This window comes from Bos indicus x Bos taurus, chromosome 7 (genome assembly GCF_003369695.1).
Source record: "Bos indicus x Bos taurus breed Angus x Brahman F1 hybrid chromosome 7, Bos_hybrid_MaternalHap_v2.0, whole genome shotgun sequence".
In the NCBI taxonomy this organism is placed as follows: Eukaryota; Metazoa; Chordata; class Mammalia; order Artiodactyla; family Bovidae; genus Bos; species Bos indicus x Bos taurus.
The window spans coordinates 20160763-20188259 of NC_040082.1; the positions used below are offsets into that span (position 1 = coordinate 20160763).

At 36.5% G+C, this 27497-nt stretch overlaps 1 protein-coding gene across 2 annotated transcripts in view; it reads right to left on the reverse strand.

Moving 5' to 3' along the window:
• ADGRV1 (adhesion G protein-coupled receptor V1) overlaps window positions 1-27497 on the reverse strand; it is a 541641-nt gene that overhangs the window by 173135 nt on the left and 341009 nt on the right. For both annotated transcript variants that reach the window (XM_027545616.1, XM_027545615.1), the window contains 2 exons: window positions 14983-15099; window positions 5638-5816 (listed from right to left, as the gene is read on the reverse strand). In XM_027545616.1, the coding sequence (XP_027401417.1) occupies window positions 5638-5816; window positions 14983-15099 (296 nt within the window). The remainder of the gene's footprint in view (window positions 1-5637; window positions 5817-14982; window positions 15100-27497) is intronic.

The window sequence follows — 27497 nt, forward strand, 5'->3', positions numbered from 1 at the left end:
ATATTCAAAATGCTGAAAGAGAAACCTTGCAACCAACAATACCCTCCTACTTGGCAAAGCTGTCAGAAAAGACCAAAGACCAAAGGAATTCATCATTACTAGGCTCATTTTACAAGTAAAAGCTGAAAGGAGTTCTTCAAGCTGAAAGGAAAGGACACTAATTACTCACATGAAAATATACAACATACTGGTAAAGGTAAGCATACAGTCAAATTCAGAATATTCTGATACAGTACTTAGGCAATGTGTTGACCATGTAACTCTATTTAAAAGGTTCAAGGACAGAAATATTAAAAATAACTATACTGCATTCATTTGTTAATAAATATATAATATAAAGAGATGTAAAGTGTGACCCCAAAAAGTAAAAGGGAGAAGTAAAAGCAGTTTTTATATATAAATGAAGTTGTTATTAGTATAAAATTTAACATTATATAAGTAAGATATTTTATTGTAAGCTTCATGGTAACCATGAGGCAAAAATCTACAGTAGACTCATAAAGGATAAAGAGAAGGAAATTAAAACATATCACTATGGAAAATCACCAGTTCAAAATGGAAGATTAGCAAGAAAAGTGGAAAAGAACAAATGAACAATAAAATAGTCAGAAAACAGTAAGATGAATCAGTAAGTCCTTATCAATAATTACTCTAAATGTAAATAGATTAAATTCTCCAATATAAAGGCACAAAATGACGGATAGATTGTTTTTTTTAAAAGACCCAAATATATGATGCCTACAAGAGATTCACTTCCCCTTTATGGACACACAAGGGCTTAAGTGAATGAATGAAACTGAAAGTGAATAGGGGTAGTTATATTTATATCATACAACTAGACTAACTCAAAAGGTATAGCAAGAGATAAAGACAGTCATAATACAAGGATAAAGGGTAAATTAATCAAGAGGATATAATAATCACAAATATCTGTACCCAACATCAGAGAACCCAAATATACTAAGCAAATACTAACCAATCTAAAAGGAGAAGTGGACAAAAATACAGTAATAGTAGGGGCCTTCAACATCCCACTTTCAACAATGGATATATCACCCAAATAATCAATAAGGGAACGTTGGACTTGAGCTATTCTTTAGACCAAACGGACCTAAAAGGCATACAGAACATGCCATCCAACAGCAGTAGAATATCTACTTTTCTCAAGTGCACACAGAACATTCTCCAGGATAGACCATATGTTAGGCCACAAAATCAGTCAACAGATTTAAAAATACTCAAACCATATCAAGTATGTTTGCTAACCACAATAGTATGAAACTAGAAATCAACTATAGGAATAAAATTGGAAAATTCACAGATATGTGGAAATTAAACAATATACTCCTAAGCAACCAATGAATGAAAGAAGAAATCAAAAGGGAAATTTAAAAAAAAAATCTTAAAAATGGAAAAAAATATACCAAACTTAAGGGGTGCTGCAAAAGCAATTCTAAGATAAAGTTTATAGTGATAAAAGCTTACATGAAGAAAAAAGAAAGATCTCAAATAAACAATCTAACTTTAAACCTCAAGGAACTAGAAACCCAAAGTTAGCAGAAGGAAGGAAATAATAAAGATCACAAACTGTTGGTGGGAATGCAAATTGTTAGAATCACTATAGAAAACAGTATGGAGGTTCCTCAAAAAGTTAAAAATAGAACTATTATAAGATCCAATCCCACCTCTGGGTATACACACAGAGGGAATGAAATCAGGATTGTGAAGAGATATCTGCACCCCCATGTTCATAGCAGTGTTATTCACAGTAGCAAAGATATAGAAACAACCTAAGAATCTGTCTATGAGTGAATGGATAAATATGTGAGATATATATTGCAATATATACAATACACTACAATATTATTCAGTCACAAGAAAGGAAATCCTGCCATGTGCAACAACACGGATAGATCTTGAGGGCATTATGCTAAGTGAAATAATTTAGACACAGGAAGATAGATATTATATAACCTTATTTATATGAGGAATGTTTAAAAAGTTGAACTCATAGAAACAGAGATTAGGATGGTGGCTGCTATGACCCAAGGATGGGAAAAGTGGAGAGATGTTGGTCAAAAGGCACAAACTGCTAGTTATAAATAAGTTCTGGGGATCCAATGTATAGCATGGTGGCTATATTTAACAATAATATATTATGTACTTGCAAGTTGTTAAGAGAAGAAATCTTGAATGTTCTTACCATACACACACACACACACACACACAATTATGTGAGGTGATGGAAGTGTTAACCAATCTTATTGTGATAATTAATTCACAACAGATGTGAGTACCAAATCATCACATTGGATACCTTAAACTTATAAAATTATATATGTGAATTATATCTCCATAAAGCTGAGGAAATTTATTTTAAATAAATAAAATAAATACACAGTACCTAGCACATAGTAAACAAAGCAAATAAGATAAATAGAATAAATAAAAAAAGAAAAATTAGATGAAACCTAAAAATAAAAATAAAATAAGGAAATGAGCAATGAAATTGCAAACAAATGCACAATTGAGAATATGAAAAACTCAAAAGTTGAACTTGGGAAAAAACAACAATATTCACAGGAGACTGATCAAGAGATAAAAAGTGAGAGAAGATACTAATTATTAATATCAAGAATGAAAAACATATTCATTCCTACAAACACTAAAAAATTTGAATAGGTAGATAAAATAGAAACATTCCTAGAAAAAAAGACAATATATCAAATTGACACAGAAAGAACTGCATACAGAAAATATTAATAGTTGTATATGTTTAAAGGAAAATGAATCTGTAATTAAAAGTCTTCCTGCAAAGAAAACATGAGGCCTAGCTGGGTTCATGTGTGACTTCTTCAAAAATAATAAAGAAGAAATAACACCAAACTTGTAAACTTTTTCAGCTAACAGGAAAAGAGAGATCACTTCCTGGTTTTATCTAATTATCATAATCTTGGTTCCAAGATTTGACAAAAGCATTGTAACAACTTGAATATATTAACGCATTAGAGATCTACTTAGGGAAAATTCTTAACTGAAAAAGTTTTATTATTACAAACAACTATTGCACAACAGATGTCCTACTATTTTACAACCACAAATCCTATCATCCCCAGAGGAAAGGCATGTTTTTAAATGATTATATAAGCATAAAATATTTTTCATAAATACTAAAAAAATAACATAGTAATTATTCTTTCTACATTGAGATTAAAGTAATATTAAAAATATACACTTTTTAAAAATCTGGAAAAAATTCACATGAATATTATATGTGAATGAAGAAGCTAAATAACCTATACTAACCAAACAAAGTTTCAATAATCCTATAATATTAAGATTGGGTAAAAGGTTAATATATGTTACATTTCATTTATTATAGCTGAGTTGGTTAAAAAGAACTTTCTGCAAAACCTCAGAGGCAAATATCTTAAAACTCGGGTGATTTGGACCTTCTTGTATAGTTTATTTTTACTAACATCACTTGCATTGGGTCCCATTTATCCAGGCTGGGTGTATCCACATGTGATGCTAAAACTGCCACCAAATAACCCTATTTCACCAGGGAGCTCATGAAAGAGATGGCTGAGGGCCCCCAGGACTTGTCTCATGGTTACGTTGTATCTGACAAAGAAAGATGCAGAACTTTCTGAAATTAATCCTGGCAGTCCAAGATTTAAATTAATGTCAGGAGTAGTAAAGGTCATAAGGAACTTATTTAAAACAGAAGGAGAATCACAGATGTAGAAAACAAATTTACGGTCACAAGGGGGTGGGGGAGGGGAGGGATAAACTGGGAGACTGGGACTGACATATACACAGCGCTATATACAAAACAGATAACTATAAGAACCTGCTGTACAGAACAGGAAACTCTACTCAATACTCTGTAATGCTCCATTCAGGAAAAGAATAAAAAAAAAGAGGGGATATATATATATATATATATATATGCCTAACTGATTCACTTGGCTGTACACCTGAAACTAATACAACATGGCAAATCAACTATATTGCAATATATTTATTTTATATTTTAAAACCATTTATTTACATATCTGGCTGTGCTGGGTCTTAGTTGTGGCCTACGGGATCTGTAGCTGCAGCATGTAAACTTTTAGTTGGGAGAGGTGGGCTCTACTTTCCTGACCAGGGATTGAACCCAGACCCTCTGCACTGGGAGCATGAAGTCTTAGCCACTGGACCACCAGGGAAGTCCCTCCAATAAAAGATTTTTAAATGTCATAATATAATTGGAAAAAGACACAACTACTCCTTTCTGGAAGATTAGGCTTTAAGAATTGTATATGGACAGAATATACTGCTGCTGCTGCTGCTGCTGCTAAGTCGCTTCAGTCTTGTCCGACTCTGTGCGACACCATAGACGGCAGCTCACCAGGCTCCCCTGTCCCTGGGACTCTCCAGGCAAGAACACCGGAGCGGGTTGCCATTTCCTTCTCCAGTGCATGAAAGTGAAAAGTGAAAGTCAAGTCGCTCAGTCGTGTCCGACTCTTAGCGACTACTATATTTTAATAAATTGTTGTAATACTACAAATTAATGAGCATGAAGGAATCTTACTGAATTTAAATAGAATGACAAAATTACTATATACGGTATCGCAATAGGTATGTGTGTATTACATAGTTAATATCCTTTGGTCAAATGGCATGCAGGATATCAGTGTGTGACTACCCATGTGTGAAGTGTATCTGCACACGTGGATAACAAGCATTGATTAAGTATATGATGAATGATTATAACTGATTGTAGGCAAAAATAACATTGAAATAACTTCTGCTTATATAGTACTTTCATTTTAAAAGATTTTTCACATCTATTACCTAATTATTTTCTTCATGATAACCTGTGAGATAGAGAGGTACTACTGTCCTCAGAAGATTGCAACTAGGCTAATTCTTTCTCATTCACAAACGTTACTTTGTCCTCTAAATCTTCATTACACCAAGGGAGTTGATTAACCTTTATTATCACAAAGGTTTTTTTGAAGGGGTTGAGTGGTCCTCAAAGTTGTGAGACACCAGATTCAGGATTAAGACATGCATACACATGCATGTATAAAGATCTGTTAGATTTCAAGGCTACAGTGAACTTTAATAAGACTCTATCAGAAGGACCTAGCTGACCATGGCTCCTTCCCATGTACTCCTGCAGCCACTCTCCATTCACTCCAAGACATAGTCTTTTTGTATTTAGGTACCTTATGGATGATGGTACCTGCCAAACTCTGCTCCCCCTCCCAAAAGCATCAGACTCCTTAGACAATGTGCCACTCTCCAAATTATCGACTGATTAAATTCTTGATCAAAATGTTCATAGTACCCTGACTGCACTGGGTATTTCTGGTTTGTCACAATCTAACAAACTAGACTATGGCGAGGTATCGATATAAATGGCCATGAACTGTTTGATATACAACCCACCTGAGAAAACAGCAAGATGCTACAGTTCTTTATTTAAAGAGAGAATTAGAGGAAGGAGAGATGTAGATGGTGTGGCAGGAAGACAAAGGTCTTTCCTCATGGTGCTTCTTCAGTCGGAACCCCCAGTCAGCGGCTCCCAGCATCTATCAGTAGAGGAGGCTGAGGGGGCAGTGTGCGCTCCCTGGATGTACTTACAGGTCACCGTGGATGAGTCCATAGATCTGTGGCATGCTCTGATGATAGGCTGCTCTCAAAATAACTATGAGGACCACCACCACTAAAGCTGGGAGTCCCCAGCTCAGAAGGAGGAAGAGCAGATAGCGCCTTTCTGTGTGTTCATCATTCATCACCAGCACGTACCAGAAATTCACAGACTAGGAAAGAAAAGAGAACATAAGATGAGCAGGTCTGATGGCTCAGGACACACACTCACATGGCTTAGACATGAAGAGTTACTGACCAACAAAGGGCCGGGATCTACTCAACGATTAAAGTTCTGACTTGATTTTTTAATTAGTTCACACATTCATTTTTTTCCATACAAGAAATTCAGGGTATCCCCAAAGTCTGAAAATGTTAGGAAATGCTTAGTGTATTTATGTTACTTTATATTTTGCTTCATTTGTTTTGATTTACTCTCAGTCATAATCAACTGTCATTGTTCTGTAAATGTGTGCTTGAAGAAACCCACGCCGATATTCAAACCTCCTTTCCATGTGAACAGCCTCGTGAGAATGATGAAGTAAACGGTCCTTTGTTCCAGACTTTTAAACAATTTTTTACTTATTGAGAGCTGATCAGGTGGTAGAATCAGACACGGTTCCAGGGAATGGGGAAATGTGATCACAGCCCCAGGTCTCAGTCCCCAGTGGGAGACAGACAAGAAAACAAAGAATGTTTGCACAGAGAAAAATGTTCTGCGATGGGCTAGGTTTTATGGCCATTTTTCTTTCTCAATTTATACTCTTTTTCATTCATTCACTTGATAAACATTCCTGAGAGCATACTAAATTTCAAAGGCCCATCTAGGCACTGGGACTATAACAGTAGCAGAGATGACAGAGGTATTTACCTTCTTGAATCTTCCTTTCCAGAGAGTAGGAATCTGAGGCCTACAAATGTTACTCTTGGTCCCAAATCACACCTAGCCCCGTATGGAAATCAAATCTTGAACTTATATATTCTGCCTTCTAGTGTTCTTTTTCCATGAGAGTACTTATGTTTAATTATCATTTATTACAGAAACAACCCCGAAAGTCATATCACACATATTTCACACAATGACACTTATCCACTAGCTAAATCCCCTTCCTCAACTTCATATGGCAGAGAGTTTGTGGGTACAGATTAATCGTATATATAGATTTTTATATGTTACAGGAATAGCTTTGGCAAGTGACACCAATCCCAGTGCCTCAGTTTCTTTATGCATACAACAAAGTTATAAAGATTACATAAGACACTATATACAAAGTGCTAAGCACATAGTCATCGCTGGAAAATGTGATCGCCTCACTTAACTCTCCCATTAAGATGTCAGACGGTGTGAAAGACAAAAGATAAATAGTTAAAGACCCAAAGTACGCAGTGATACAATGGAAACTCTGCTATGTGAAAAACATCATGCCTAATGTTCCTGGGAAGGTTTTCAGATGTTTTACTGAGGCTTCCAAGTAAGAGCCTATCTGGACCAAATTAGCCTTGGGGGATTAGTATTGATTGGCCTCAAGCAGGAAAGGATAAAAATGTTTGGTTACTTGCAGATTTTTGTGTCTGAATTTTATTTCCTGTCAGCACTCCGTATCTTTGTGTACATCTGTTTGTATCTGTAAGTATGAAGCCTGTTTTGAGTTGTTGCTTATGTAAATTTGTTCTGAGTTTTTTTTTTTTTTTTTTTAATGGCCCAAGAGGCTTTTTACCTCCTTTCTATTATTAGTTAGGTGGTGCTGGTTTACTCCCTAAGTCGTGTGTAGCCTGCTAGGCTCATCTGTCCATGGGATTCTCCAGCCAAGAACTGGCATGGGTTGCCATTTCCTTCTCCAGAGGATCTTCCCGACCCAGGAATCAAACACGGGTCTCCTGCATTACAGGCAGATTTCTTTACCAACTGAGCTATGAAGGAAGTCCTTAGTGAAGGGACATGACCCAAACAGGTGGGACTGGACCAAGTGTCTGATGCTAGACTGGTCAATACTGTCTGTTTAAAGCAAGAAAATTCATGCCAAGTAAGGATGACTAACCCATCCCCAAAATAAAAGTATGGGCCATTTATTTTAAATAGAATTGTATGTATTCTTATAACAGGGTTACTCGGTGGTACAGTTGGCAGAAGAATCAGGAGAGTACAGACTGGTAAATGACTTTTAAGTTGATTCATCATGATAAAGATCAGGGCATTTCCAAAATGTCCACTTTTACACAGATGAACATTAGTCCATCAGTTAGAATCATTGAACCTTTCAGCAGCTGTCTGACCTTTACCTCAGATAAGACTGAGACAAATGTAATTGCGTTGTCAGATTTATACACGCAATACTTCTGCTTCAAAGAGCTCAAGGAACAGTGTTGTTGAATTCTTGAATACTCAGTTAAGCAAATCCAGCTCCGAATGTCATGAGCTTTTGTCAATTAAAAAAAAAAAAAAAGTCTCTTTCTTTCTTTAAAGAATCCAATCATTAAAGTCTACTCAAAGGACAGTATTTACCATTGTATGACTTTTTATTTATTGTGGTTAAAGAGTGGAAACGTTATGTTATGAAACAACATTTAATTATTCTGGGACATAGTACGTGGTCTAAATCTAAGAGTTGTTTTGACTAACTCACTCTAAGTTTTCCTTGAATTTTAAATATTTTAGTATCGTATGTATGGGAGGTACGTTCTGGAAAGTGTGCCCAGGTCATCAGCCCTCTCTCTCTGAACCCTGTCTCTCTCCTCACATCCTCCCACCGGTCGCCAACACACGCAATGTATGCTCACGACCCTGCCCTTCTGCCAAAGCTGTGGATCTGGAGAAGCCTGACCCAGGCTGGACCACTTATCTGGCATTGAAAGCCCTGAAATTTTGTGAGAGTCTAGGCTGGTTGACTTGAAAAAAAAAAAAGAAAACATATGAACTTTAGTGATAAGAGTAGCAAAAAGCACAGTGAAGAGATAAAGTGTAGAGAAGAATGGACAATGCCTTCCATTCCTGCTCACAGCTCCCTGAGGTCCAATGATACAGAGCATGGGTTCAATGAGCTAGCCTATATGCTTACTCTTCCTTTTATGATTTGAGTGTTTGCTTAAATTTAGGTTCCTTCATTGTTCTAAAAATTTGAGATACATGTCGCTCTTCTGGAGCATTTGTGTTAAAAGTTCCAGTTACTTCCATTCTCCACAATAAGGTGGGAAGGGAACATTTGAGATATATTCCTTTCCTTGTAATCATGGCTCCTCCTTTGTACTTGAAAGAGTATCAAGAGACCATTATCTTTGCATGATATTTTTATGTTGACAGATATACAGCATATGTGCCCCAGTATCTATGTTTAACCAATGTTAGAACAAAAGAGTTATGAAAATTCAATATGAGTTAAAGGTGTTATTCTCACCAACATGCTTCATACTGACTGAGAACAGCTTACCACACATACCTATTTCCTGCTAAAGACTAACTGTGAATTGCAATGTCCGTATCTAGGTCTCCAATTACATTTCTAGCTCTAGTTTTAAATATTTTGTTAGAACCATCTTATGGACCACTTCAGGACATCTTATTTAGAGATAAGGAAGCTGAGGTGGTTAGAGAAAAGCATAACTTTTTCATATTTGCATTAGCTATAGAGCAAAGCATCTTGTGAAGACTAAGGTTAAGATGTATTTCCATAGAAAGTCATACAAATACTGATGATTTGTTATTTACACAAGGCTTACATTTTGTCTTCATTCCTCCCCGCCCAGCTGTATGTGTTAGTGGAGATGCATATTCCTTGTTCAAGCTTGGAGATAACCCACTCTCTCATTTGCCAAAACTAAATGAGAATTTACAAAGGACATTCAGAATAGAAATGGCTGAAACATACCCATGAGCCATGGAAGATTAATTGGTGTATACCTTGTAGTACCTAGTAAAATGCTTTGCATACAATCTTTATTGAGAAGCATAAAACAAATGAAGATGTACACAATTTCAATATTTAACAATTATCACTGAATTCAGTAAAAACGTCATAATTTGGTTGAGTTATTGAGTTTACTCATTTATATGCTACCTTCCCAGAAAGAACTGTAGGACTGACTTGAACTCCTAATGAGAAGGGTCAGCCTGTTGTTTAATATTTGATTAATTGTGTCACCAGAAACCTTGCACTGATATATAACCTCAAGTTTTGTCACAGATCATAGATGCTATTTTGTTATTACCATAGGTTCTTAGTCATTCTTTTCAGAGGAGAATCTGAGAAATGTTATCACGTGTCCTTGTTTCAGTTATGCTTCCTTTTAACAATTTTTACAAGGCTTTGTGAAGATTGGAGAATTCAGTATTTCCTGGGTATGTCATTTTATCTTGATAATTACCAGCCTGTTGCCCTTAATACCTTTGATGTTCCCTCAAATTAAATCAATGATGAAGGAAAAACACAGCTAATATTAGCTTTTCCCTTCCTGTTGTTATGTTCTGGCACTAAGTAGTCTTTCTACCAAGGAATAAATCTATGTACATTTGGTTCTTCATAACCTGATTTTACAGAGAAATTAAAGTACAAGAGGTGAATGCTGAAGCACAACTGTGAAATGATTTCTAACTTTATTCTACTATTTAAAAATATATTCTTCAAGTAAGCTTTAGTTTCAAAATAACACATTATATTTTTGATTAAGCTGTGTCCCTCGGCATAAATGAAGAGATTGTAAGGACAATCCAGGCGTGGATATTAACTGAAGCATTTTTTTATACAATTTAACTTGGTGATAGGAAATGATCCTAACACTGGGCCAAATGAATACACAGGCAAAATTAAGTTTCTACTTACCTATATTATATATTTATATCTCAAATAATTTACTTGTGATTTATTTCCTGCATAGATTAACTCATGGTCTGGCCACCCATCTGGTAACATGTTTCACGTAGATGTTAAGAGCAAAGACATTAGTTCTAGGAATTTATTCCATGGATATTCTATAAGTAAATAAATATTCAGAGTCCAAGGATGTTCAAGGAAACCTTGTTTATAAAGTAACTGAAAATAACCAGAACTTCATCACTAGGAGATCAGAAAAATAAATTATGGAATAACCATATTATAGTATAGAAAAGGAAGTATATCAGGATGGGATAAATTTATATGTACACTATATATATACATATATATATATATATATAGTATACAAACATATATAGACTATACACACAAACACACATATGTGCTTCTTTATATGTTTACAAATATTTATGTATTTGTGGAATATATCTGGAGGCATACACAGGAAACAATTAACAGTGTTTACCTTCAGGAGTAGGGTGAGGGTAGAGCAGAGGGTGGAAGGCATATGAAAGAAGGAGAAATAGACAAAACTCGGCTGGTCGAAGGACGTGGGAAAGTGTTTCAATAATTTCAGAGTGATCTTACATAAACAGCAAACAGAAGGATAACTCAATTTCCACAGGCAAAGAGGGAATTTGTGAGTTGTATACCTCTAAAAAAATAAGCAAAATAATTTGTTACTCTATTCCCATCATGCACAATATGATTTCCCTTCCAGAGAAGAGGGGAGCTTAAAGAAAAAGTCTGGAAAGGGGAAAACTAAAGAAACAGTCAAGGTCACCAGCTCTGGAGCCGGCTATGCGCCATGTGTGCCCTTCAGTAAAGAGGTTAGAGGTTATCAGTTTGTTCAGCTTTGCAGCTAGTGTCTGCCTCATTCTGTCAGCCTTCTCTTTCCCCTGTATCAAGCTAATTCTCTTTTGCAAAACAAAGATGTGAATTATATTGGAAAAAGAGTATTCAACATGTGCCCATGTATTTTCCTAGCCATTAATATGGTAAATTAACACATATGGAGTGAGCAGTCCATCCCAGGAACTACTGCTCCAAGCTCTCTCCAGGTATTCATTCATTCTGTTTTTCCACAGTCCTCAAAGACAGGTACCATTACTATAAATCTACAGATGTAGTCATTCGCTAAGAAAATCTAGGCTCGGAGAAGTTATGTAACATGTTCAACTACAAAACTGTTCTTTACTCTAAAACAGAATTCGATGTTACTATAATGTACTTAAAGTATGATATAAAAGTAAAGCAACTCTCCAAGATAAATTCATTTAAATCCATTTATTCTGATTGCAGATATAATGCAGATGAAAATAAATAGTCCTTACATGCTGAGCCCAATGATTAAGTTAGTCATTAACCTTTTATCATTATAAGCTATACGCACACATACATATATCAAATTCTCTATGTTGCTATATGAAGTAGAATTATTAAAATGTTAACATTCTTTCAGCTATTTCAACTTTATTTAACTAATAAGACTGGATTAACAGTAGTCTAATCTTTTATGTAATTTTTTTTAAAAAAATTTAGCTTTAAAAAGATTTTTAGCAGACAGTATTTTATAAACGGGAAAATACAGGTTAGTAAAGCGACAACCTTTGACCACAAAGTAACTCATTAGAGGTAACCTACCTAGAATGAGAAGTTACTGAATTTTTCCCTTGTGGTCATACCACAGACCATGAAAAATGTGCGGTATACCACCTAAAACACATTAAACTTCGCTGGTACTTTAAATAGTTTTCCTAAGCCATCAGGCATACAGAAATGTAATTAGCTTGTTAAATATGCATCAGCCACAATCATATTTACTCAAAACTCGAAGACATATAGAATATACTAATCTCTATTAAACTGGGTGAGAATTTATATGTGATCCTATTAACACTCCCCTAAAGCAGGAGATCCACCTAAAACATTATCTGAAAGTCGGTCATTTCCCCGTTTGAATATATTTCATCGAGCAGATGCTCTCTACTTTCAGACCCAGCTTTTTCAACTTTGAAATTTTTATTGGCTATAAAAGTTCTTGACGTGAATAAAAATTTGCTTCCCTAATTTTTGACCCATTTCTTCTGGCTCTTCCAAAGGAAGTTATATAGTCCATTCTTTTCTGTGCTATAGCAGCCCTCCCAGTAATTTGTAGACAGCCAGCCCATCTCCGTAAGTTTTTTCCAGGTTAGTTATCTCCAGCTGCCTCCAAGTTTATTATAGGACTGTCTTTCAGCTTCTCATTGGCTGGTTAATGTTCTTGCTGGAAGTAGCTACAGGGTGCCAAGCTGTTGTAGATTACAGTGTAAACATGGCTCCCTCGGCTGTCTCCATACTGTTATTTATGTAACCCAGGCCTGTGTTTCTGTAGTTAACCCTAGTTGCTATGGTTTAAGCAATCTGATCACACATTTGATTGCTACTGAGTTTGGGTTAAATTAAAATTTCAAGGTGTTTACATTAACCCCATCAGATTACATCTTTCACTCTCATTTTCAAGCTGTCACGGTACAGTTTCACCATATTTGTTCTACCTGTACTCTTAGCACAGGCAGCTTATATTTTAGCTAGCTTTTGAGCTCTGTATCATCTGTATACCTAATAAAACAGCTTCCTGTGTCTTCATCCAGGTCATTCATCAAAAACTGAATAGGTCAGGGACATGGACAGAGGCCTTCAGCAAACCTCTAAGGACCTCGGGATGCACATAAAAAGTTCAAATCAGATAAACGGCTAAAGAGGATCAGAGAATCTTGCAAATGCGACTTTAATTTCAGCAAGTATTTGTTTTATGCTGTACAGTTTAGCTTTGCTTTTTAATTGTTTGGTGGGAGGTTGGAGAACACCATAAACCTTCCATAATTAGGACTTCTCAAAGAGTTATAAAACAATAATTCTATGAGGTAGGAATTACTGTCCCCATAAGGCAGATTTGGAAACAAAACTTGGCGAGAGTCAATAACTTGATTAAGGTTACAAAGGTAATGACGGAGCCAGAATTCAAACCCAGATGCAGGTCTCTAATTGTTCCAACTAGTTCTATTAACCAAACAGTTCTGTTTTCTTCTCCTTCAAAAGTGAAGTGAAGTCGCTCAGTCATGTCCGACTCTTTGTGACCCCACGGCAGGCTCCTCCATCCATGGGATTTTCGAGGCAAGAAAACTGGAGTGGGTTGCCATTTCCTTCTCCATTCTCCTTCAGAACTAACTATAGTATCATACCTGGGAAAAGGTCCCTGCCTTGAGTCTGTACAGTGTTCTCTCTTAATAGTATCTCCTCACTTTCCTCCAAAATTTCCAGATGGTAGAAATCCTACATTCTCCTTATTAAACAAGAAAAAAGAATATGCAAGGGCCTGAACGCATCTGTTTACATAAAAAAGTTCACAAGCATACTCAGAAACACATAGGAGACTATTTCTCATGAAAGACTGAACGTTATGACCATGTAGAAATCATTTTCAAAGGAAGCATATTTTAGTTGACCTATTGAACTAGTGACATTAATAGTGCTTAAGTGGATCCAGTTCTCACATTAGCCTCTTTATCAAGCAAATCAGCACTGGGCAGTAGAATCTGGAGTTTGAGTCAGAAAAGGAGTATTCAAATCTCTCCTCAACACTTCCCAGTTCCTCAGGAGAGTATGCTGGGTCTCTCTTGGTCTTACTATGTACTCTCCCAAAGTGATCTCTTCTAAAGCAATGGCTCCATTTTCCAACTCTAAGCCAAAAGTCATCTAGTGTATTTCTCTAGCATGCACCTCTGTTCTGGAATTTATCATTCCACTTCTCTCAGAGTCTCCACTGGAGAACTCACAAGAACTTTACACTCAGCTTGTCTTAAAAAAAAACAAACGAAACTCACCATCTTTCGCCAATCTCCAGCAATCATTATTTCAGTTCAAGGCACCGCTATCCATCCATTCACTCACACTGGAAACTTGGGTAAGCAACCTTCTGCACTACTAATAATAAATCTCTAATCCTGAAGTCCTACTTTAAAAACCAATTTTCAGAAGCTGTTCACTCCGCTTTGTCCCTTCTGTTCCTCTCTTGTTCACACCACTATGTTCTTTTCCCAGAATCCAGCTAAAGCTGCTTAAATGGTTCCTGTATCAACTCTTTCCTGAGCTCAATTCACTACAACAGGGAGTTTTTCTAAAATCCAAATCTCATCATGTCACTCTTTTGCTTAAAAATAATTCCATTGACTTCCCCTAGGAAAAAAAATTAAAGTTTCTTACTATGTCTTATAGGACCCACATCACAAGCCTCATCTCCTACCAGTCACTTACAAAACTCTACTAGATCTCTTCCCACTTCCTCAGATTCACTATGCTTTCTAATGCTGTACAGTTTGGAAGGGTTTTCTTACACTGATCTCCTGGGAATGCAGTGATGGACATATGGAATTACTTCCATTTCAGTATAAAGAATATCAGATATAAAGGCCACTCCCTCCAGACGCCCTGGAAAGTTGCATGGGGTAGAAGGAGGAAATGAGGTACCGACCTGGATGAGCATCCAGCTAAACTGGCACAGATACAGGTAATGTGTGACTGCGGCAATGGCTGAACAGCTCTCCTCTGTGAGTCGGGGACTTGCATATGCAGACGCCAGAAATACAATCTGTAAGAAACAAATACCTTTATTTTTAAATCATGTTAAAGTCAATCAAGAATATTTTTAAAAACCAATTTTCTTATTTGAATCAATGATTCAATGACTCAAAGGGAAAATAAGTTGATTTGTTGCCCAAACTGAGAAGACTAAGTCATCCTAAAACAAAAATACATGGGTTTTTATGTGTCTAAGAAAAAAATTAATGATATGAAATTATGCTACATGCTGTTTTGGACTGTCATTGGAAATTCTCATAGAGTAAATTTTGTTCTTATCATGGATGGACAAAAATCATATGAAATATATTTACTTAAGTACAAATGAGAAAATAGAGTGGAAGTACCATTCTTTACATAAGTCAAACCTCATAGGAGAGAAAAAAAAAAGAGAGGCAAAATTTCTAAGTTTATTATCATCTGCATCATCTCATTAGGAAGTAATTCATGTAACAAAATAGACTTAAAATAAATTTTAAATTTCAAACCCTACAGTTACCCTAATTCTTGGATTTTTATTTCAACTGCCTTCAAGTCTGTTCAGAAGTATCCTTCACAATAAGATCTCTCTTGACTACACTATTGAAAATTACATCCCCTTTTCTTGTTTATTTTGCACTCATGTGATCATCTGACTCTTTTTTTTTTAATAGCACTTGCCACTTTCTAACACGTTCTGTAATTTATTTCTTATGTTTCTTGGTCATTTTTAGTCTCACTTATTAGAATGTAATCCCTGTAAAGGCAGAATCACTGAATGTTTTACTCACTGTTGTACCCAACTCACATAGCCCAGTATCTGGAACATAGTAGGTAAATCTTTTATTGGAGGTACTCAATAAGTACTTGTTGAATAAATGGATAAATAAACAAAGTGAAACACTCCTGTGATTTCTATTATTTTGTATTTTCTCTATTATATGACTACTGTGTTAAATTTTATAATGGAAAGTACACACAGCAAGGGAAACTTTACAGCAATAATAACATACTGTAACATTGCAAGGAATAAATTCCCTCCCTCTTTAGTTCAGAGACCAAGTCTTCTTGACTTAATATTTTTATAAGCTACCACTATGCCTGAAACATGCCTGAAATGTTCAATAAATGATTGTTGAAAGAAAGAAAGAAAGATAGATTCCAAAATGATAGAGGGGTGTTGAAAGGAGAAAACTGACTTATGTCTCAAAATAGCACAGCTTCTAAAAAGGAAATACAAATATCACTAGTGCTTCTTGGATTAAAAAAAAAAGAATAATTTGCTCAAAATCAAATCAGAGTATTGTTTCTATTGCCCCTCACCATCTACTTGTCCCAAACATGTGCACATTAAATTTTCTCAAAAATTTCTGCCCGCAAGTTTTCCCAGGATGGCATCACTGTGGCGAATGACAGGATCTGGGACGAGACTTCACATGCTTCCAGCACCACTATCTCACAGGGAAAGACTAACCATAACCAGTCTCCTCAGCCAATTACAGGAGAACCAAAATGCTAATTCATAAATTTACAATCATATGTATCTCATGCCATGCTGACTCTTCCCTCTTTGGAATTATTTATTGAGTACTTCCTGTACCAAGTATAAGAGAAAAAGAATCCTGCTTTTTTTTTCTTTTTCAAGCTATGGACACTGAACAAGTCAGTTTACCCTTTGGGGACTAATTCCCTCATCAGTAAAAAGGAGGAGGTTAGAAAAAATCAACTGTAAAGTCCGTTTCTACTTCAAAATTCCAGTATTCTTTTTCAAATGAGAAGTATTCCTATTTCATTTTTTTGTTTATTTAGTTCTAGGTTGGGAGTATACGTTGCTCACAATAAAATAAAAGCAGACACTAAGAATGAATGTAGCATTATTTCCTAACAATCTGGTATAAATGAGTTCCCTGAATAAACAAAGTCAACAAATTCCCTTTCCAGAACATATCACAAATAGCTTTTGATTTAATTAGGGCTTACCTTAAAAACATACTCAGATTTTCCTAGACTTTTAGCTTCTAAGTTCTGAGTTGTAATTTGTCATAAATTTAACCTTCCTAAATTGTACAAATGGTTTCTTTACCAGCTGAGCCACAGGGAAGGCCAAGAATACTGGAGTGGGTAGCCTATTCCTTCTTCAGCAGATCTTCTCAACCCAGGATCAAACCAGGGTCTCCTGCATTGCAGGCGGATTCTTTACCAGCTGAGCTATCAGGGAAGTCCATTCTCTTAACACTCTCATCAAAACACTAATGAACAATAAACACCAGAAACTGTGCCTCAAAAGATTCAAGATACACAGAACTATGAGATTCAGTCCCCAAAAATAAAAAAAAAATAATTTCAAAATTGTATGTTTTCCTTTTTACAAAGTGGCATCTTTTCATAAAGTCTTTATAAGAGTACTTATAAACCTCTCTAATTCAGATTCTATAGTATAGACTGTGTTGAATTTATTCTGTATTTTTGTTCTAATCAACCTGAATAGTTTGTTAGGTAGAACAACAAAACAAACCAGCCTAATTCAAACTGTAGGGCTTCCCTGGTGGCTCAGAAGGTAAACAATCTGCCTGTAATGCAGAAGACCTGGATTCGATCTCTGGGTCGGGAAGATTCCCTGGAGAAGAGAATGGCTACCTACTCCAGTATTCTTGCCTGGAGAATTCCACGGACAGAGGACCCTGGCGGGCTACAGTCCACGGGTTGCAAAGAGTCAGACATGACTGAGAGACTAACATTTTCACTTTTCACTTTCCAAACTATAATTGAATATGCTTAGTTTTATGCATTCTATGACACTATTTCTCAGTGGTACACTAATTTAAATGATCCTTATTTTTCTCAATGTTTATTTCTTTGAAACAAATCAGTGCAAGTCATTGTTTAAAACTGTATTTACTTTCAAAATCCAATTTTAATTAACACCTAAAATCTCATTCTTAAGATACTTCTTCATGTTTTATTATGTTGTAATTTTTTCTAAATCATAAGACTAGTTACAAACCTATTGTGTAAACTATGAACGTTCTTCCAGAATGTTCTCTAAGAGAAACGCTTTTTCTCTTAATGGGAAAAGATTGATAGATTGATAAGCAAGAGAAGGCTGAGCTCTTAATAAACAGTACAAAAACAGGGATGAACTAAGAATACTTGGAGAACCAGCAATTACACAATATTGGGCCTATCTACAACTAAATTAAAGTGAATTAAAATACAAATTAATGAGAGTAAAATAAAATATAGCATATTTGGCTCACATATCCTTAAGACACATAACCTAAGAGACAGGAAGTTTACCACTGTTTTTTTACTCAAACACATAGAGATGTCCAGGAAAAAGGGATATTATCAATTAGTTCTCTGGATACACTAAGCTGAACACCATAGGAGGAAACAATAATTTTTTCAATGGTTCTCCATCAGTCAGGTGTTGATTCATTCGGTAAGCAAGTGTTGGAGTGCCTACCATCTACAAAGCATTATACTATCTATGCAAGATGAAGAATATGATGCCAGAAAACAGTGTAAATTGAGGTGCTACATATTTTCTCTTGGTTTGCATGTGTGTGAGCACACATGCATGCGTGTCACGTACTAATGCTGTGAAGTCATTATTGTTTCCATCTCAATTTAGTAAATGATGACAGAGGATCTGATAGGGGAACTAACTTGTTTAAGGGTCACTGAACAAACATTAAAGTGGGACTCAAATCCTGGTGTTCTGATTTGTAAAACCAGTGTTCTTTCTAGAACATCATGCTGCTGCTCCCCAAGCTATTCAACATCAAGCAGGAGTCCTATCTCAAAGTCCTGAAATTCTAGTTTAGTGTTTGTTTCTCAACGTTTTTTAACCCATGGGCCACCACAGGTTCACAATGGCAACAGAACATAATAACTATGGCAAATATAACATTACTCTTAATTCTATATTGATACAACATATGTACATCTTAACTAAAAGAAAACTGTATTCCCAAAAGAGAATATCTGATATATTTTGTTGACAACTTATTAAATTCTTTCTTCTTCTGGTTGATTAGAGATCTATTATAACAGCTAAGGGAAGACATAGGCTTTCCTGGTGGTTCGGCTGGTAAATAATCCGCCTGCAATACGGGAGACCTGGGTTCGACCTCTGGGTTGGGAAGATCCCCTGGAGAAAGGAAAGGCTACCCACTCCAGTATTCTGGCCTAGAGAATTCCACAGACTGTATAGTCCATGGGGTTGCAGAGAGTCAGACACGACTGAGCAACTTTCACACACACACACACAGGGAGGACATGGAGGGAAAGAATTCTTTTTTCACTTTAAATATATAGCACGTGTCTCTTCTTCCTTGGGCTAAATAATAAAAGCTGGTTTTCCTGTAGACTCCATTTCTCAGTACTCCTTTATACACACTCCTGCTACCATCCCCTCCCTTTACCACACACATTCCCTCTCCTCTCTCTATGAAACAGTCTTCTCTCCACTCTCCATCATACTCAAACCTACTCAGTTTTTACAGAACCAGCTCAAATTTCACCTACTCTGGTCATGACCGACTCCTAGACTTTTCTATTTTTTTGAGTGCTAACAGCACTTGCTGAGCATTTATACTGGGCTAAAAGTTATCCTTTCGAACAGGGAACTTCCTAGGAGGAAGCAAGACATGCACATACGATGCAATAAAATGTGACAGGTGCTGAAGTAGAGAATGGTGTGAAACCTCAGGGGAATGCAAAGTCAAGGCTGAATGGTTCTGCTTGTGTATGGAAGTCAGAGGAATATTCAAAGAGGAAACAATGCAGTGGCTTGGCCTTACCTTCTCTTCCTCAGGACCCTTCGTATTCCAAACCTGCTGCTCTAACCGCATTGATTGCCCTTCTCTAAAACATGTTCACATCATCTCTCAACTCTTTGCTTTTGTTCGTTGTCTTCTGTGTAGCTTGAATTTTTGTCTGAGCTTTCTCTATTCAAAATTATGTCCATTTTTCAAGGTGTAGTGGAAATGTCAACTCTATCATATGGCTATTTCCTTCAACCATAAATAACCATTTCAAGCTCTGAATTTTTAAAGACAGGATTCTGTTATAACAATGAATCCATTTTGCTATCCAATTCTCCCAATTCTTAGATTACAAATTAACTTTAATCTCCTGGAAAACTGTCACCTCCTTAAAGGCAACAATCCAGTAATATCCTCTATTATTATTATTTTGAATATATTTTTAAGAAGGAAAACATTATTAAGTATTCAGTATCCCATACAGCCTCTATCATGATTTTGAGCATAGTATTTTCTTAAACAGTGTTATTGACATATGATTGACAGACAATAAATGGGACATATATAATCTGTATGATTCAATTAGTTTTGACCTGTGAAACCATCTTCACAATCAAGATAATTAACGTATCACGCCCCAAGCTTCCTCACGACCTTTGTAGTACCTCCTTGCACCACCACCACATTGCACATCGTCAGGCAACCTGTTTTCTGTCACTACACATTAGTTTCATTTACTAGAATTCCATGTTAATGGAAACACGTATACTCTTTTCTTTCTGGCTTATTTTACTCAGCATCATTATTGTGAAATTCATCCAAAATAATGTATCAATGGTTTACTCTCTTTTTATTGTTGAGTAATATTCTAATAACGTGTCCTATCACCTGTTGACGGATATTCGGGTTGTTTCCAGTTTTTGGCTTTTACGAAGAAAAGCTGCTATCAATGTACAAATCTTAGTATGGACATATGCTTTCATTTATCTTGAGTAAATACTTAGGAGAGAAATGGCTGGACCATATGCTGTGTATTTAATCTTTTAAAAACCTGCTTAAGGGACTTACCTGGTGGTCCAGTGGTTAAGAATTCACCCAGCAATGCAGGGAACGTGTGTTCAATCCCTTGTCTAGAAAGATTCCACATGCTATATGGTGCAACTAAGCCTGCATACCACTAACACTGGAACCACGATCTACAGCCATCAAGCTACAGCTACTGAGCCCACATGTTGCAACTCATGAACTATATACTAACAACTAACTATTAGAGAAATTAAGAAAATAGTCCCCTTTACATCTGCATCAACAAGAATAAAATATCTAGGAACAAATCTAACTAAGAAGATAAAAGACCTGAAATTGAAGAAGACACAAACTGATGGAAAGATAAACCATGCTCATGAATTAGAAGAATTAATATTGTTAAAATGACCATACTACTCAAAGCCATCTACAGATTCAATGCAACGGCTATCCAAATACCCATAACATTTTTCACAAAACTAGAACAAATAGTTCTAAAATTTGTATGAAAACATATAAGACCATGAATAGCTGAAACAATCTTGAGCAAGAAGAACAAAGTTGGAGGTATCACATTCCTTGATTTCAAACTATACTACAAAGCTACAGTCATCAAAGCAGTATAACACTGGCACAAAAACAGACACATAGATTAATGGCCTAGAACAGAGAGTCCAGGAACGAATCCACACTTATATGAACAATTAATCTATGACAAATGAGGCAAAAATATACACAGGGAAAAGACAGCCTCTTTAGTAACCGGTTTTGGGAAAACCGGTCAGCTACACTCAAAAGACTCAAACTGGGTTACTCTCTCACACTATGCATAAAACTAAATTCAAAAACAGATCAAAGACTTAAATATAAAACCTGAAACCATAAAATTTCTAGAAGAAAACAGAGGCGAGCTCTTTGACAGTGGTCTCAGTAATACATTTCAGTCTCAGTATTTTTGGATGTGTCTCCTCATTTGCAGAGAACAAAAGCAAAAATAAACAGACGAGACTACATCAAACTAAAGAAGAAAACTATTGGCAAAATGAAAAGGCCATCTACTGAACAGGGGAAAATATTTACAAATGATACACTTGATAAGGGATTAACATTCAAAATATATAAAGAGCTCATACAACTCTTCTTCAAATAAAACCAAACAACCTTAAAAATTAAGGTTGTTAAAAATAGGTTGTTGATTAAAAAATAGGTGGAGGATCTGAATAGACATTTTTCTGAAGAAGAGATACAGATGGCACATGAAAAGACACTCAACATCATTAATCATGATGGGCTGTGCTTAGTCGCTCGGTCGTGTTCAACTCTTTGTGACCCCATGGACTGTAACCCGCCGGGCTCCTCTGTCCCTCTGTCTTGCCTGGGGATTCTCCAGGCAAGAATACTGGAGTGGGTTGCCATGCCCTCCTCCAGGGGATCTTCACAACCCAGGGATTGAACCCAGGTTTCCAGCATTGCAGGCAGATTCTTTACCATCTGAGCGACCAAGGAAGCCCAAGAATACTTTACCAGCTGAGCTACTCAGGATGCCCCATTAATCGCGAGGGACATGCAAATCAAAACCACAATGGGATATCACGTCACACCTGTCAGAATGGCTGTCAAAAGGACCACAGATAACAAATGTTGGCAAAGTTGTAGAGCAAAAGGAACCCCTGTACACTGCTGATGGGAATGCAAGTTGGTGCAGTCCCTATGGAAAACAGTATGATGGTGCCTCAAAAAATTAAAAATGGAATTACCATATAACCTACCAATTCCACTAAGGAATTTGGGGCATTAACCCAGGGAAAACAAAAATACTAATTAGAAAAGATACATGCATCCCTCTGTTCATTGCAGCATTATTTACAATAGCTAATATATGGAAGAAGATATGGAAGGAACCTAAGTGCCAATCAATAGGTGCGTGTGTGTGTGTGTGTGTGTGTGTGTGTGTGAAAGAGATATTGGAATATTATTCAGCCATAGAAGAGAATGAAATCTTGCCATTTACAACAACATGAATGGACTTAGTCGGTATTATGCCAAGTAAAATAAGTCAGAGGAAGACAAGTACTATATTATTTCACTTGTGCATGGAATATAAAAAAATAAAAATGACCAAGCATAACAAAACAGAAATAGATATACAGATTCAGAGAACAAACAGGTGGTTGCCAGAGTGGAGGGAAGCGAGTGGAGCAAAGAAGTGGGTGAGGGAGATTAAAAGGCTGTTTACAAAGAATGGTTCTACATTTAAAACTTGAGAAATTTTCAGGAAAATGTTTAAAATCATACAGTCTATTTTCAGGGATTCACAGTAAGTGATGAAATTTTATTCATTCTTTCCTCAGTAAAGCAAAAGGAACAAGTATCTTCAAAATTCTGTATCACTTTAAAAAGAATTCAAAATTCTGCCTTGTTCCTGACTTGGTCTTGAAAAATTAGCGATCTCATCTTCTCTCTACAACCCAGTTCAACTAGTTACCTAGTAGGCATAGAGTATCTAGCACTGAGGCGGGCTCTATGGAAGACACTAAGGAGCGGAAGAAATGTTTCCTAGTTGGGAACAATGGATTACCTAGAAGCAGAGATGAGATGTTCTATATCAAGGCTGAGTCCCACACAAGATTCCCTCTCTCCTACTCTTTTTATGCCTTAATCACGAACTTTATAAAGTGATCATTCTTTGTTCTGCCAAGTAGGAATAAGGATATAAAAGAAGATTGAGGCTTATTTCTATCAACGGTAGTAAAATGAAATAGTCAGCATTAATGTTTAGCTCAGCTAGCCATTTCATCTGCAGGAAGAGGACATTATTTATAATAGATTATTAATTTTTTGAAGATTTTCTTGATGTGGGCCGTTTTTAAAGTTTTTATTGAATTTGCCACAATATTGCTTCTGTGTTATGTTTTGGTTTTTTGGCCATGAGGCATGTGAGATCATAGCTCCCTGACCAGGGACGGAACCCACTACTAACACTTTCACTTTCATAGCTATACATACATACTGTATATCTCTCTTTCTCCTTCTCACCATATATATATTCAGTTTTATCCAGGAGATGAATACAGTTCAAAATGAAGCACCAAACTTTTATATCTACTCATTACTGTATTCTTCATTGAAATAACTACCATAATTATGAATATATGGCCAGCTCTCCTAATATTTGGAACCATTCAATAGTTAAGATACTGATAGGAATTATGGAGCAGCTGTTGTACAAAGTTCAAGTTTAACAATGCATTATTCTGGAAATGGTTAATCAAGCATGAGTGAAGTCATCCCTCCTTTGTCAAAGAAGCTCCATATTAGAACACCATGTACTTTACTGAGTCACTTCCAAACAGTGAATGGAACATGCTCTATTTTAAAAACTAAGAGGACTGGGCTGGATGCAGGCTAATGTGCCTTACCACACTGCTCTAAAATATCATGATCTGTTTTTTTTGTTTTTTGTTTTGCTTCATTCTGACTTGTCATTTGAATGCATCTCAGAATATGTGGCTCAGACTTTAAACCAAATTCAGCCATCATGTGCACAGGTACTTTAAGATGCAGAGAACCCCTAGAGTTTACCTATATCAGAGAAAGGCAAGCACCCTCCCTTCTCTACACTCGTGCGTGCATGCTCAATAGCTCAGTGGTGTCCAACTCTTTCTTTGCGACCCCATGGACCATAGCCCATCAGGCTCCTCTGTCTATGGAATTTTGCAGGCAAGAATCCTAGAGGGGGTTGCATTTCCTACTCCAGGGGATCTTCCTGGCCCAGGGATTGAACTTGCATCTTCTGCATTGGCAGGCAGACTCTTTACTACTGAGCCACCTGGGAAGCCTTTCAACACCCACACTCATAACCAATTCCTTCTTCTGTGTCCTATTCTGGGATTCCACTCACCCATTTATTACCTCTACCATCTAAGCCCAATTCATTTTAAATTCAGTTTTTATAGTCATTAAAACAATTTCATGTACATGGTTTTTAAGTTTCAATTGTTTTAGAAGGTTGAGAACAGACCAGCTGTGCTCTAAGGCCTGCCGTGCACTCATTGTCCTGGGATTCCCCTTGCATTCCAGATTCTGAATTTCTATTTTCCTCCTCCTTCCTGTACTGAAGCACATCTCTAGTAGCTACATCAGTACACAGAGATCATTTTTTTTGAAGACTTGTATAACTGAGGTCTTGTTTGACTGTGTTATAAAAAACAATTTACAATCAGAATTCTAAAGTTACTCATTTTTGTCCTCTGGTGTTGCTGTTGAGATGTCTAAGACCATTCTAATCCCCAACATGTGACACTGGGCTGGGGGTGGGTGGATCCTCTGGAAATCCTTAGCTCTTTCGTTTTATTACAGTGTTCTGAAACGTCACAGTGATCTCACACCTTGTTTGGTTTTGTTTGCTAAGCATTTTAAGGGCTCTTATGAATCATATTCTTCAATTCTGGCCATTTTTATTATATATTTCTTTGATAATTTCTTCCTCTCCATTGTCTCTTTTCATACTTTCTAGATCCATTATTAACTAGGTATTGGACCTTCTGGCCTGATTTCTTCTTTCCTTCTTCTTCTAAAAATATATTCTTTTATTTACTACCTCCTTGTTCCCCATCTATCTCATGAAGATACTCATAAGAAAAAAGTTTAACATTTTTAAACTTAAAGTCTACCATATATACAGTAGATCTCAGGAATCTTTAATTGCAATTAGACAAAATTTTACATCTCTGTATACCCACTATAAAATCACCATCAAGATCAAGATATAGAACATTTCCAACATTTCATAAGGTTCACTTATTTCCCTTCCCAGTTAATACCCAGTAGCTTCAAGAAAATCACCATACACACCTGAATTACCATCAGTTAGTTCTGCCTATTCTTAAACTTCATTCTGAATGGACTGTAGTATGTACTATTTCATATCTGGTTTATTTCTCTTAACAAATGTTTGTGAGATTCATCTATGTTGTTGTAATAATGTTTCACTCTTTTTAATTGCTGTGTAGTATTCCACTGAACGAATATACCAAAATGTATTCATTCTACTTCCTATGGACATTTGGGTTATCTACAATTTGGGAATATTATGCTTAAAACTCAACATTCAGAAAACTAACATCATGGCATACAGTCCCATCACTTCATGGCAAATAGATGGGGAAACAATGGAAACAGTGAGAGACTTTATTTGGCGGGGGGGGGGGGGGGGGCAGGTGGGGAGCAGCTCCAAAATCACTGCAGATGGTGACTGCAGCCATGAAATTAAAAGACACGTGTTCCTTGGAAGAAAAGCTATGACCAACCTAGACAGCATATTAAAAAGCAGAGACATTAATTTGCCAACAAATGTCCATCTAGTCAAAGCTATAGTTTTTCCAGTAGTCATGTATGGATGTGAGAGCTGGACTATAAAGAAAGCTAAGCACTGCAAAATTGATGCTTTTGAACGGTGGTATTGGAGAAGACTCTTGAGAGTCCCTTGGACTGCAAGGAGATCCAACCAGTCCACCCTAAAGGAGATCAGTCCTGGGTGTTCATTGGAAGGACTGATGTTGAAGCTGAAACTCCAATACTTTGGCCACCTGATGTGAAGAGCTGACCCTTTGGAAAAGACCCTGATGCTGGGAGGGATTGAGGGCAGGAGGAGAAGGGGACGACAGAGGATAAGATGACTGGATGGCATCACTGACTCGATAGATGTGATTTTGGGTGGACTCCAGGAGTTGGTGATAGACAGGGAGGCCTGGCATGCTGGAGTCCATGGTGCTGCAAAGATTCGGACATGAGTGAGTGACTGAACTGAACTGATGAATAAAGCTGTAATAAATATCTCACAGACTACTCTTTTATGACTTATTTATCTTGGGTACATATTTAAGAAGAAAATAGACTGTAGGATAGGTGTGTGCTTGTTTAGCAGAAATTCCCATTGGCAACACCTGGTATTGTATGTTTTTTCTGAATTTTAGTCATTCTGGTTGATGAACAATTGTGTATCATTCTGGTTCACATTCATTTTTTAACCCTCTTTAACTAGGTTCCATGGTTACCAAGGAGCCACTAAGACTACTTTTTAGTATTCATGCAACTTGATCACTTTGATATTTTATGTTATTGGCATACCTTCCTTCTTTACATTTGCTTGCTTCTAAATCTCTTCCTTATACAACATAAAGATTTCATTCTTCTGAACCAAAGGGTCCTGGATTCAAATTTTAATATTACCAGTAGACAACAGTGATGTCAGGGAAGTTATTCAACTTTCTGAACTTTACTATATATATCTTTAAAATCAAGCTAACTATATTCATCTTGTGGGGTAGTTGTGAAGAATAAGTTATGTCACATGTAGCGTATCTCAAACTTCTACTGGAAAAGGATATGCATGTCTGACTCCTGGGAAGTCTGGGGCTGTATCCTTGACAAATACTTCTTTTGTGTGTGTATCATACTTAATCTTAAATACCGCATGTGTGCATACAGTATTCATGCATACACGAATTTTGCATACATGCCTGCTAAGTCACTCCAGTTGTGTGCAACTCTTTGCGACTCTATGGACTGTAGCCCGCCAAGCTCCTCTGTCCATGAGATTCTCCAAGCAAGAATACGGGAGTGGGTTGCCATG